At 35.7% G+C, this 14,757-nt stretch overlaps 1 protein-coding gene across 4 annotated transcripts in view; it reads right to left on the reverse strand.

Annotated features, from left to right (window-relative positions):
* Window positions 1–14,757, reverse strand: part of LRP1B (LDL receptor related protein 1B) — a 1,824,397-nt gene that overhangs the window by 95,554 nt on the left and 1,714,086 nt on the right. For all 4 annotated transcript variants that reach the window (XM_070241833.1, XM_023622537.2, XM_023622536.2 and 1 more), the window contains 2 exons: window positions 6,056–6,279; window positions 4,889–4,995 (listed from right to left, as the gene is read on the reverse strand). In XM_070241833.1, the coding sequence (XP_070097934.1) occupies window positions 4,889–4,995; window positions 6,056–6,279 (331 nt within the window). The remainder of the gene's footprint in view (window positions 1–4,888; window positions 4,996–6,055; window positions 6,280–14,757) is intronic.

The raw sequence follows: 14,757 nt of genomic DNA on the forward strand, positions 1-14,757 counted from the left end.
GAGGGAGCGATGTTCTCTCCTACCATTCCAGTGCCTCTGAAGGGGTAAAGCTAGGTTTATGATCTCTGCCTTCTTGGTATTGTAGGTCTCTAACAAGCTGGCATTATGTTTATTCTCTGAAATTCAGTTCTTGCAATCTTTTGTTGTATTTTGGAGGGGAGAGAATCCCGGGTCAGCTCACCCCGCCATTTTGCTCCGCCCCTCCAGCCAAGAATATCAGTAATGCTTTTGGTTTAAGTTGTTTATGGTCTTTTTGGGCATGTAGAATATACATTCAAGTATGAAGTATAGCAAGTATGGAGACAATGAGTGCTATAAAAGTTCAGAGAATTGAGGTATTCTCACCATGATTATGGAAAGTATGCAATGGCAGTGCTGGTGTTGAGCAAATATAGGGGTAACCATTCTAACCCTGGAATGCACAGAGGTTACATAAAGGGATGGAGACGAGTTCATATCTATTCCCAGCATTGTTTACTCATGTTGAGATCATCTTTATTACATACAGAGTATAACCAAATGTACTGCATCACAGTGACATATCCCTTCGTGGATGCATAAAAGAAATATAGCATTTCCTGGAGACCTAAAATGTAATGAACAAGATATTACACTTGGAGGGAAACAGAGGCATTATTATAGTTACTGATCTCAGTATAACCTTGGAGTCAGGGCGAATATTTATAAACATATGCCAAGAAAAGAGAGAATAAGTCTTAAGATGTTTCTGGGAAGACATAAGCAATAAAGATACTTCCATGTAAGGATACCTCCTAGGATATATTTGTATGAGTGCATATGTCTTCCCACATATAATGTGTACATAAGCATATAGAGGCAGAATAATGACTGACGGTCAACTTTTCATTACTGATTTCTAGTAATATGCTATTTATGAAATCTAAATTATCTATTACTTCCTAAAAATCTCCTGAAATTTGCTTTTGACTCATTTGTGAATCAATAAAATTTGGCATGACAATACTCCGGAGTTATTAGTCACTTTAAAGATAACATTGAGAGATATTTCTGCTTGATGGAAATAAAATCCTGCTTAAGAATACAAAACCAGTATTTCCAACATCAAGAAAGTCACTTATTAAGCAGGTAAACATGAAGTAAAGCAATAGATTTTCACATGTGGCTTGTAGACTTTTTTAACCTACAGAATTCTAATTGACATATAATGAAAAAATGAATCAAATTAACCAAATATACTAAATGACTTTTTTAGATGTGGACAAAAATAATTATCAGTGTTAGGGGTTACAGTGGACATTGCCTGGGATACATATGCAAGGTTTTAGAACAGTATATGGCTTTAGAATAGTACATTATTTTTATAATTATTTTTAGCCTCTTAGATTTTCAAGGAATTACACTAATCAATTTATATTGGTTTTACTATCTGATTTAAATGAATTGTTATGAATTCTCTGTAAGGTAAATATTATTATATACATTTTACAAGTAAGAAAACTGATGCTCAAAAGTTTACACAGGTTGCTCAATTTTAGCTCAAGCCTATATAACTGAAAGGCTTATGCTCTTTCTACTACTCAGATTTCTTCTATGTAAGGCACTATGCCATGCCTAACAGGGGACCATCTTCTTTTTGAAATTCTTCCTTCAGCTTTTGTGACACTGAATTCTGTTTTTTTCTCCTATTGCTGACACCTTTCTCCCATTTGCTCACTTTTGACCTTGACTCTTCTAAACGTCTCATAAAATTCTTCCCTAAAAAGCCTCTTTGTTTTCCTCTCCTGTGTCCATCTTAACAACTCCAGCAACTTTAAATATCAGCTTTCTGTTATTAATTCCCCAGACTAAACTTCTAGTTCTGCTTTGAGTTCCAGAACTAAATTTTCCATTATCTGTGAGATATCTCTACCTGATTGACTGCTTGAGTTGTATCCACACCTCCAACATTTGCCTGTGGATGAGTGACAGCATCACACAACCTGTGCTCAAGTGCCACCTTCTCAAAAGTTCTACTCTAATGACTTGATAATATTATACTACAACCTACCCTCCCCCATTCCTGACACTTCTTCCTGCTCTATTTTCACTCTTTTCTCAATAGCACTGAATCCCTCATAACTTACTTTATAATTTACTTTTAAAATATATTTTTACTGTTCCCATCACAGTCCTCTGCCCACCACTAGAATCTAAGCACTAGGAGGACAGGGATCTATAATTGTGTGTTCATTCCTGTTTTCCAAATGCCTAGAATCATGCCTGACACTCACCAGGCTCACAACAAATATTGGTTGAATGAATGAATAGCTTCTCAGAGTCTACTCTTATAAGTGGAGCAGAAGTTCTCAGAACAGAGTTGCTGGGAAGAAAACTCATATGCTCACTACACGTGAGATAGAGAGCCTCACACCAACTACTATCTCAGCATGTCCCTATGGATGTCTGACCAGTTCTTGTTACCTGCTTAGCATGAGTCAATGGTACTTTCTATGGTCTCTTCACTATAAAATGGCCTCCTGGGATTCAAAACCATGTGCATCTGACTCCAAAGAACACCTTGATAAAAAATACTCCATGATCAATTATCTGCCCACCTTTCAAATGTCTACCCATCATTCAAACACTTGTTTAAATGACACTTTTCACATACTTTTTCTGTATTGGAGGTACTCTTTCTTGCCTCTGAACTCCCATAACATTGTAAGACCTGTAACAATTCTTACATTTCCCCCAAACTACAGTTACTTCTATGCAGGTTTATTTGTATTTTTCCTTCTCAGATGTAAACTCCATGAGAAAAGAGACTGAGTTATCTTCATGATTAAGCTATCCATTGTGCTGAGCAGAATGGCTAGCATGTGGAAGATGCTCAGTACATGCATCTTTCACCTGGCCCACTGTAGGAGATGCTAATTTCCTTTACTTGGTACCCATCTCCCAATTGTTGGTTTGGTAGTTAAGGACTCACACTTGCCCCCTTCCAGAAAATTGTGCTCAAGTGTCTACAGCAGCCTTGATTGGGAAGTTAGAGTCCAAAGGCCAACCAATGACTGATAGGGCCCATAAAAAGCTGACTCTCTTGCCTGTCATGGGATTTATGCTCTGAAGCACGTTCCCTGTTTCTCAAGCTCAGACTAGACTTTACCGGAGACAAAGTCTTATTAAGACTTTTCTCTTTCTCTCTCCATCTTTTACAGGTTTCTCCTGAGTAAACTTCATAAATAATCTTTAGAAGAATCTCTGTCTCAGGCTCCCTCCTAAGAACCCTTCAACAGGCAATTCTATAAACTGTTGTCAGAGTCGTTCCTTAAGGTAAAATCATGTTACACATACTATGATTATGTAAGATGTTAACATCACAAAAGAATTTTTTAAATTAATTTTGCAACTTTTCTACATGTCTAAAATAAGTTGAAAATAAAAAGTTAAGACACTGAAGTACGAAGTTCTTTAAAATATGAAAATAGTGTTTGAGCAAATCATGCCACTCTCCTCCTCAATTCCCTCCAATGGCTCCCCTCAAAGCTGGAATAGAATCCAGTTCTCACCAGTGTGTTCCGGGTCCTAATGAGCTGCACCTGGCCACCTTGTCACCCTCACATGTACCATTCTCCCGAGTTGCTCATATGCTTCTAGGCATGCTAGCGTTCTTGCTGTTTATTACACATGTTAAGCTCCCTCCTAACTCATAACTTGCTGTTCTCTCTGCTTGGAAAGCTCTCTCCTCACGTATTCATACAGCTTGCTACCTCTCTTCATTCAGTTATCTTCTCAAATATCACCTTTCTAAAGATGACTTCTCTGATAATCATAACTAAAATGGTACCCCTCCCAATAACTGCTCATCCCTTAGTATGTTTTTTCTTATATTGCTTATGACTTTATGACCTGATGTATAATATATATTCTATCCTCTATAGGAAGATAAGTTTCATGAGAGTTGAAATTCTCTTCACAAGGGTAGGAAATTGTTTCTTCAGCATCTGGAACAATTTGTAGTACCAGGTGGATGTTCAATTAGTATTTGTTAAATCACCGAATAGAGACACATTGATGTAAATGAACTAAATCCCAAAGACTCCTCCTTCCCATAAAGAGTAAAAACAATTGCGTTGGAGGAAAAGGCAAAGGCACATTAAAAGTTAATAAGAATATATGTGCCAAATATACATAAATTTTAAACTACAAAAGATACTACAAAGCATAACTGTTAATATGTGCTATAGAAAATGTATTCTGTCCTTTTGCTGGGTATATATAGACCTTACATGTTAGGTAAGATTCAGTTAGGTATCCAAAAGTTGGAAAGGCGCTCTAGATGGGGGATCTGGGAGGAAAATGAAATGGGAGAAAGAGCAGGAAGGCAGAAAAAAATCTGAGCTCCTGGGCAGTGCTAGGAGTACAGAGAGTTTGGAGTGATAACTTGGATAACATGGCTAGGAGGGAGACTAAAGCCAGATTGAAAAGAGGTGTAAATGAAAAGGCAAGGAATCATAACATCTGTCTTTCAGAAAAGTTATGTTTTCCCACCTCTCTGTCCTTTTAGTCTCTCATCCTGTAGGAATATTACCATCTATCCCAACATCATTAACACATAACTATAAAAACACCCTAATACATTTCTATAAACTGTCAAAATTTCATGCATGTGAAATCCTACTAATAGCTTAAAACTTAGGCAATTTTCAAATAATATCCCCATAATATCACTGGCAGTAGGATGAGGATCTGACTTTCAAGTTGGGTAAATGCAACATGATATGTTAATGACTTTCATAAAGTCATACTATAAATTATTTTATCCACTTATAAAATGACTATATTGCCAACAAAACTAAAAAGAATTGTAACATTAACACGCTTAGCATACTGCTTCCCATTTTAGACTGCCAGAAATACATCATACCTGTGGGTCTCTGCAAATTCTTTTGTACTAAAATCCTTCTCAGAGTACCATCCATGGCTGCTTCTTCTATGTGGGAGTGGTCCCCAACAACGGTCCAGTACATCATCCTAAAGAGGCAAGTCAAGTTGGTTAGCCTGGTGATGGTGCTGTTATAACCCCACTCTGCTCCCCAAAGCATTGTGTCTCTTCAGTCTGTGTGCATCAGAATCACCCTACAGTCTCTGAAAAAGCATATTCCTAGAACCAACTCTAAATCTACAGAATGGCGACCTCCAAAGAGGGCCCTAAGTGTTGACATTTTCAACTGTCTTACCTATGCACTAAAATTTGAGAGACACTGTTTAATAGGACATACTATAGCTCATTATTTGAAATCAAAAATTCAATTTTGAAAATTTCATGAACATTTCAGAAGAAAAGTATTTACAACACTTGAAACTATCCTCTTGTTAAGACAGAATACTCATGTTATTGTGAATGCTGCATCGATATGCTTTTTATTTGATAAAGTAACTATTTTATCAGAGACATAAATCATTCTTTCATTTAGAAGACACCACACTACATAATTCTAGAAGATGAATAATAATTGCCTCTTTTTATTCAGGATCTAATGATCCAATTTTTGGGTGATTAGGAGTTTTAATTAGCATTTCTTTTTTGGTCATTGTTTATAAATGTAAAGTTAAAAAGAAAGGAAAAACTCAAGTAAAAGAAAGGAAACATTTGTATTAAATTGCTTAAATTTGTTCATACCTATGCCTCCATCTTTTATTATAACAAATAGCCAAAAACACTAATACTCTACACTTAACATGTTTAATATTATATTTATTATGTTTAATGTCTCAAAAATTCAATTTTAGATTAACAGCACTGGCTATGTGTTTATCACTTCGGTTTCGTTATTCTGCGAGGCACACATAAAACACACACACACAGAATGTACATGTAGCAACCTTTCAGGAAAAATATTTTGCACCACCGTTTGATGTGAAAAGGACATACTTTTTGTACATAAGGAGAAGTAGAGTGATTTTCAGAAGTCTTGTGAATCTATTGTACATTAAACATTCATAAGAAATTAAACTATAGAGCACAGGTGGGACAATCTTTAAAAGTGGATACTCATATCAAGAAATATAAATAATCAAATCATTAACCTACCCTCTTTTAGGATTTACAGCGATAGCATAGGGTTCTCCAGCCATATTTGTTAAGAGTCTGGTGCAGTTGGGGCCATTCAGTTGCCCTACGTTGACAGAGTACCTCAGACTGGTCCAGTGAGTGGTGTAGTAACTGAACCAGTGCATTCTAGAATGATCAGTCCAATAAATATTTCCAGCAACCCAGTCAACTGCAATGTCCCTGGGCCTTTTAAATTCAGGACACTAAAAGAAAACAAAACAACAAACCACAGTATTTTCAAAAGCAAATTAGTGGACTTTTCTGTATCTGTACAATGAGATTATGGGAAAATCGTATTAACATAGTCAGGTATTAGTTGTTACATAGATTTAAAAAATACCCGACATACTTTATGTTATTCTTAACTTTGATAGATGTATAATGTCATAAATTTTAAGTGTACAACTCATTCGAGTTTCACCTCTCACTGCCTCTGTTTAACCACCATCCTGCTACAATAATTCTGGATTCATAGAAAGTTTACCTGTGACCTCTCCCCGTCAGTATTCCTCTGAGAGTAACAATAATTCTGATACCTAACACCAGAGATTAGCTTAAACAAATCCATATAAATAGAATAACACTCTTCTATTCCTGACTTCTTTTACTCAACATTGTGTCTGTGAAATTCATCCATATTGCTGTACATGTCAGTTATTAATACTTTTTATTACTGCTGGGTAGTATTTCATTTTATCAATATACCACAATTTGTGTACTGGTTTACCAATGAAATCCATTTGGCTTGTTACAGTTTTTGGCCATTGCAACTGGTCGTGAATATTCTTGTACATGTCTTTTGGACACAAATACTCATTTCTGTTGGATACTTAACAAAGAATAAAATTGTTGAGTCTTAAGGTTCACATATGCTTAGCTTGAATGGATAATGCTAGAAAATTTTTTCAAAAAGTTCATACCAATAGACATTATTTTCAGCAATTTAAGGAAGTCCCAGTTGCTCTGCATTCTTAGCATACATAATTTGATTTAAATTTAAAAAAGGATATTAGTACAGATAGACACACTTAGAGAGATACTGTATTTAAACATCTTTTTTGGGGAAAGTTACAATCTCTGTCATTTATATTACAGCTGCTAGATTGGGTTTTCTACTTAATATTGTATTACTGAATTATTATGAGACAAAGGTAAGAGAATTCATTGGGAATAGACAACAAGAAAAATAACGTATGCTCTGTGCCCTTCAATTAACTTGATCACTTTCAGCGGGAGCTAGTGTAGTAATTAATTTGCCATGGTCAGGTTCATTGTGCATACCCAGAGTGATAAGGGATTCCCACGGGTATTATAGCAAGAAGAGAAGTAATTATTTGAAGGTGACAAAACTAGACATGTAGTCAATGCATAAAAGCATAGTTAAGACCTGGCAACCAGTAGAAATATGGGTTTTTAACAATGAAGTTTCTTGTATGGTATACCAGTGAACAAATTTTATTAAGGAGTGGACTTGGATAAAAAGTGGAGAACTGAACTTCTCAAAGAGAATATGAGATGCCAAGAAACAGGAATTGCAAGTCACTGTCTGCTCTGTGATTACTGGGATCGCAGGAAGTGGAATATGGTTTGAAGTAAACACAGGACCCATCGAAATTTCTAACGACCTTTATTTCCACTCTTTTCACCAATTGGTTCAAAAACTGAAATTATGAAATTTTATGGTGCCCTATTTCTCAACTCTAACAGTAAATATTATCCATCTACCCAGTGATATCTCATAGCTAACTGAAGTTAAATATATAGCACTCTGTAATACAACACGGTCCAGAAACGCCAAGTAAATAATATTCATAGATAGGTAGAATATAAAGATCTGTCTAGCCAAACCACAAAGTCATTTTCAAATGTTCCAGTATCATTTCAATTAGCTTTACTTTTTTTTTTCTTATTTGGCAGCATTTAAAAGTAAATATATCAACGAATGGCATGGGGATGTCAGTGTAAGACATAAATTTATAAATCAGACACAATGGAAAAAAATCACCATTAGAAACTATTTGGAGCCTGTTGGAGCATATTTATCATTTTCTAATACCATTAGAGCAAACCTTTAGCATGCAAAGAATATGATACTTGTTATCTAGCATGAGCATAGAAAAATACTTATTTTCTCTCTATCACATGTAAATATATACACATGATTTTCTAACCTGATGGTATCCTTGCTAAGATATGAATATTTCATGCAAAGCTCCACTTTTTTGAATTTTGGATTTTCATTTTATTTCACTCATACTCAAAAAAAAGTGCTGACTATCTTTCCATTCTACACTTCTAAATCCAGACTGCTGATGATTAAGATTCCAAATTCCTATGTTCACAGAGCATTCATAAGTTTGACTTAGTGATACTTTTTGAGATAAGCAGGTTGCTGAAGAGTCTACCAATGGTGAATTCTAGAAGGATAAATCCAATTTAGGTCACGTTTCTAGGGTAAAGAACATGGATTAGGGAAAGAGAAAAATGTTACTTTTCAATGCTAAGCACAAGAGACATTGATGAGTTGTAGAGCCATTTAAATCTATATATTTATTCTCCGGCTCCTGGGTCAAGGAATCTCTAACGTCATTCCAGGATCAAACAAAGTAGTTAGAATATGTGGTAAAGGATGGTAACATCCAATAAATTCAACCTAAAGTCATGAAGTGACAGGATGATTCTCAGAGAATAATGGCTGTTCTCAACACCAAAGAGAGCAGAACTGAACAGAAGAACAGCAACAACAAGACATCAAGAGGACGGTCTGTCCTAATGTCAAGGAACCTATGGCAAATTAGGAAAGCAGCCTTCATAGTGAGCTCCTTAGGAATGAAGTAATTGCTTTTTATTGCTCACAGCTTGACCAGGATTGTGACCAGTATTAGCCACATAAAAGGGACTCATTGACTGGATGTTGGTTGGAGAGTGGAAGACAGAAACTTCCGTAGGATGTTGATATAATGAACAATTTATGAAGAGGCTCAAAGTCGATTAGGTAAATACAAAAAGTGAGAAAACACAGGAAAGGGAGTCCGACATGGGAAAACAGAAATGGGAAAGCTAAGCCACTTGCCTCCAAAGAGGCTGAAAGTAAAACCAAACAAACACATCAGACTGGAAAGAAGAAGAAAATACACAACTTCATTTGCCCCTGTGGCTAGTTCACTAGATGGATAGGCCAATAAACTGGAGGCACTAATGAAATGCTTCATGTTTAAAAGACTGCAGAGGCTTGTGCTTACCCTGACAACAAAAGGCATTGCTCATATCACTCAAAGTAGAAGACACATTTTGACTGTTTTCTCCAGATGGATGCTTTGTTTCCTAATAAGCTCTCTAAATACACAGCCAAAGTTTTGAGGCCTGAGGCATTCTTCTTAGCAGAGACATATTAGTCGAATGAATGAAACACTTAAATCTTACAGAAAAATTGGCAGTCTGATTGTTACAAAATTAGAGGTTACTATTTTAAACTAGTAATGCTTTACAGCTGCGGATTATAAGGTATCTGTCGCAATTCCAGCTGCAGTAAACTAAAGATATAAGTCACTGGGGACTTTTGTTTTAAATCAAGGAAAGAGGAAAACCTGTGAAAGGGAGTTCAAGCATTTGAGCCATGGAAATACTCTCTTTTTAACAAAATTCCTGTAGTTAGCAATATACTTTAAGAAAATAGTGTTAACAAAAGGATAGATTGAAGTGGTTACATATTTTATTTGTTTGTGGTTTTTTATATCTTAATGCACATCTAAGAAAATTCAGTTCATTTTACTAAAGTTAATTATCTCCTAATGTAATGTATTAAAATAAAGATGTAAAGCCACTCTACAGAAATTGTGTGTGTGTCTGTGTGTGTGTGATGTATGTCACACTAAATGAAAAGGCTACCCATTTTGGTCCACAAAATATGAATCAGATTAAATTCTCATAAACTAGGAAATAGAAGTAAAATAATGACTACACAAATTCTGAACATTACGAAACTGTGTAGTTTAGTAATGTTATAATACATCTAGATATTTATTATTTTATTTTAATCAGGAAACTAATATAGCAATGGAGGATTTCAAAAAGAACCAAGAAAAAGTTACATTTAAAGCTAAAATATGTAAGATTTCCAAAACCAACTCAGGGATGAAACCTGTGGCTTCCATCTATGATTTATTCTGAAGAACAGATTATTTCAATCTGAATAATTTTAAGACTCTTTATCTACATTAAGACCATTCCAACCTAGCACAAACTCCTGTTAGGGGAAAAGAAACCAAACAAATATACAATTCTCAGAAAATTTTTGAAAAAGAACAAATTTGTCTTTGGATTAGAGACTCAATATGGTTTGTGATCTTACACTCTTTTTGCTTTTTTTTTTTTTTTTAGCTTGCTCAATGTTCTTTAAACTTATTTCTTATGATTTAGTACTCTCCCTCCATAAAAAGCTAACTGGCTCTCAAAACCGTGATTCACACTATCAGGTAAACAAAAGATATCATGGAAGACTAAAAAACACATTAAATTTGGACTCAGAAACTTGGTTTAAGACCTAGTCCTAGCCTCTCTACATATTATAGAGCATCAAAAATAAAGGCTTTGGATTAGACGATCTACAAAAGTCTTTCACTTCTAAACATTAAATTATGTAACAATTTAAAATATCCATTCTATGTAGGTCTGCATTTTATACCATCTTAAGGATGTATCTAATGCTAATTATGAATTTTCAGACCCTAGTCAGACGCGAAAAATTTAACACTTACAAGACAATTTTGATGTCATCTCCCTAGGTGAGCGGCCTGCAACTAAGGAAGCAAGGTACCTTCTGACATTTACAATTTAAGAGACATAATGCAGAGTTATCTGAAAGCAGAGATCGTAAATGGTAGGTTGAGGACTAAATTTAAGTTAAAGTTGAAAACAAACTTTTATGTAGATTCTAACTTTAAAGTTAAGAAGAAATCACTTTAAAAATTCAAACTTTTGGTTTTTCTTAAAAATTAAGGATATACAAGATAGTATATCAAAAGCAGGCCAACATTGCAGAATAGCAGAGTCAATTAGCTGCTGCCCCCTGAATGAGATGTGTGTTCAGTTTATTTCTCTCACCTGGGTCCCTAATGCTATGTCCAATCTGTTTCATTCATTTATCTTACCTATATAGCTGGTTTGCAAACAATACCATAAAGAGACAAAAGAAGTTGACTTTAATGGATACGTCATGTACCTATAAGTGGATTAAGACACAACAAACACATAGAAAAAGAAGAGTCAAGAAGTGAATGTTTCTTTGTTTTTTTAAAGATTGGCACCCGAGCTAACATCTGTTGCCAAACTTCTTCTTTTCCTTCTTCTTCTCTCCAAAGCCCCCGAATACATAGTTGCATATTCTAGTTGTAGGCTCTTCTGATTGTGCTATGTGGGACACCGCCTCAGCGTGGCTTGATAAGAGGTGCCATGTCTGTGCCCAGGATCCAAACTGGCAAAACCCTGGGCTGCCAAAGCAGAGCATATGAACTTAACCACTGGGCCATCGGGCAGACCCAAGAAGCAAAGGTTGATAGTGTGTCTCCAGAATCATTAGGTGAGCATCTTGCGGATGAACAGGAATATTCAGTCTACGTAGCGGTGAGGTACATGTGTATGTATATACATATATATATGAATATGTACACATGCATTGGGCTCTTATGGTGCAATGCCTCTCATTCATCAAATTCATTCAGATTATGAATATGTGTGTATATGTATGTGTGTTTGTAAATATATGAAATTCTCAGTTTTATATGTCATTTTCTTGCCAGCTTCATTAAAATTAGTTTCCTACTGTCCTATTACTTCCAAGATAAACTAACAATCCAATTTCCAAGCCTAAACAGATCCTAGAATAATAATGAGGTCACCCTGTAGGCTACTTCCTGGACATAAACTTGATATTCTTTAGATGATAGTCAATCTTTCTGTGAGCCTGTCCTTTCAAATAGTAACAATTGGTTCAATTAGGCCTTTTGGAAGACCTGAAATACATTATCTAGGCTGAGATCTTCAATGCTTAAACAAGACCAAGCCCAATCTCAATGACAGTAACAAAGATGAAAGTGACATCTTCTTAATAAAAGAGTTTTGGTTCATCAGGATAATTAGAGGAGGCAGAAGAAATAACATGTATAGATTCCGAAATGAAGAGAAATTGCCTTCTTAGGAATAAAATATGTTCTATTTATGGCTAGAACAAAATGTGACATGGGTGGATACGTGTTATGTTCATAGGTGTGTAAGGAAGTAGGAGGGGTGTGGTGGGAGATGAGGCTCAATGTCATGGAGAGGCTTGTAAACCAATGATTTTTCAATAGAAATCCATTAGAAAGATTTAAGTAGGGAGATATGATGATCAGATTAATGTTTTAAGATTATTTTGGCTATGATGTGGAGGATGGCTTAGGACTGGGGACCAAAAGTGATTACAGGAAAATCAGAGATTTACTCAACAGACGCCAAAAGGAAGAGTGTGGAAGTTTAAACTATGTTTTTGAGAGACAAAAGTGGACAAAAACGGGATATATCTGCAGATAAAAATATTGGAACTTTCGATGAGTTGAATACCAAGGATGAGAAGAATAACTTACAAATGATAATTTTCAAGATAATATACTATTGTCGTGTATTTTCAATTAACTTATTGCTTCTAATTTATTAAAAAAATTAAGTACCTACTTTATGAAGGGCCTTGTTCTAGATATTAGGGTTACAGTTGTGGCGAATACAGCAAAAATACCTGCCATCTGGGAATTTACTTATAGCAAGGTGAAGTAAACATTAGATAATAAAAATAACACATGAGTAAAATATATGGCAATTTAACAAAGATAAGTACTATGGGAATAAAAAAAGAGCAGGACATTGAGGATACCAGGATGGGCGTAGGGTAATAGACTGCAATTATCAATAAGAAGATGACATTTGAGCAAAGACTTGAAGGAGTTGAGGACTTGAGTCATGGAGGATATCCAGCTGAAGAATATTTTAGGCCAAGAGAACATTTCACAAAAGGCCTTATAGGGGCCAGCCCAGTGGGATAGTGGTTAACTATACCTGCTCTGCTTTAGCAGCCTGTGGTTCACAGGTTTGGATCCTGGGAACAGACCTAGCACCACTTGTCAAGCCACACTATGGCAGCATCCCATGCAAAAGAGAGGAAGATTGGCACAGATGTTAGCTCAGCAACAAGCTTCCTCATACACAAAAAAAGGCCTTATATTTGTAGGTACTTATGGGTTTCAGAAATAGTAAAGCTTCCCAAAGGAGTGAATAAGAGGGATAGTATTGGGAGATAAAGTCATAGAATTAACAAGAGGTGAGATCTTGTAAGGCTTTGTAAGACATTGTGAGAACTACATCTTTTGTGGTAGGGAAACACTGGATATTTTTGATCAGAGATGTGATGTGATTTAATTTATGTTTTAGAAGAAGCATTCTGGGTATGGTGTTGTGATTAAGAAGGCAAGCAAGAAGACAGGTCAAGAGGTTATTGCACTAATTCAAAAGAAATATGGTGGTGATTCAAAACTGGATACTTGCAGTAAAGCTGATGTAAGGTAGCAAGCTCCTCGACATATCTCGAAGGTAATTCAATCATATTGCCTGATTTTGGAGTCATGAGAGAAGGAGAGGGGTCAACTATGATTTCAAGGCTTTTACTTTGAGTTTCTGGGAAATGGAGTTGCCATTAAATGAGATTTGGGAAGTAGATTTTGTGGATCATATGAGAGGTTTATTTTTAGGCATGCTACTTTAGAAATTTTTTTAGACATCCAAAAGGAAAAGCAAAGTAGGTAAGCAGATGGACAGAGCCTGAAATCAATTAGGTAATGTTAGATTGTGGATGTATGTTAAACTATGAAACTATATGAACTCTACAACAAGTGAGGAAAGATAGAAAGCAGAGGATCAAGGTCTGAGCCTGGAAGCATTCCAATACTAAGAGAGAAGGAGAAAGGAATCTAGCAATAGAGACTGAGAAGTTCAGAAAAGAAAACAAGAGAACAATAAAAGAATAACTACATTGGTGATTCACCTTAGAACCATTTTGTATTTCAGGATTATTATCACATAAAATGATATAACAAACCAAAAGATCTACTTAAAGCTTGACTGGAGATGCTGATTCTATTACTACGTAGAGAAAGGTTTCTCAACTCTAGCACTATTGATATTTCAGTCAGGATAATTCTTTGTTGTGAGGGACTACCCTATGCATTGTAGGGCATCCCTGGCTTCTTCTCCCAGGTGACGGCAGCATTCCCCAGTTGTGAAAAGCAAAACTATCTCAAGACATTACCAAATGTCCCTGGGATGAGAGACCATGCCAAGGTGAGAACTACTGATATAGAATCACCAATACTCTCTCATGTCTGCTTTCTCCATGTACCCTCCGCATTAGCCAAGGTCCTTAATGAATCTGTCACCAAGTTTATTGAACACTTCTTTGTCCTCATTTACTTGATCTTTCAGCAGCACACTAGAAATATAACTCCAATCTCTTTCTTAAAATGCTCTTTTCTCTTAGTTTCTGTGACTCTACATTTTCTTGTTTTCTCCTAATGCACTGGCCACTCCTTGTCATCATTTTAATTTGGTTTCAGAGCTTGGTTCCAGTTCTTTTTCACTTCCCCTGTACTCTCTCCCTG

Source organism: Equus caballus, chromosome 18 (genome assembly GCF_041296265.1).
Source record: "Equus caballus isolate H_3958 breed thoroughbred chromosome 18, TB-T2T, whole genome shotgun sequence".
NCBI lineage: Eukaryota > Metazoa > Chordata > Mammalia > Perissodactyla > Equidae > Equus > Equus caballus.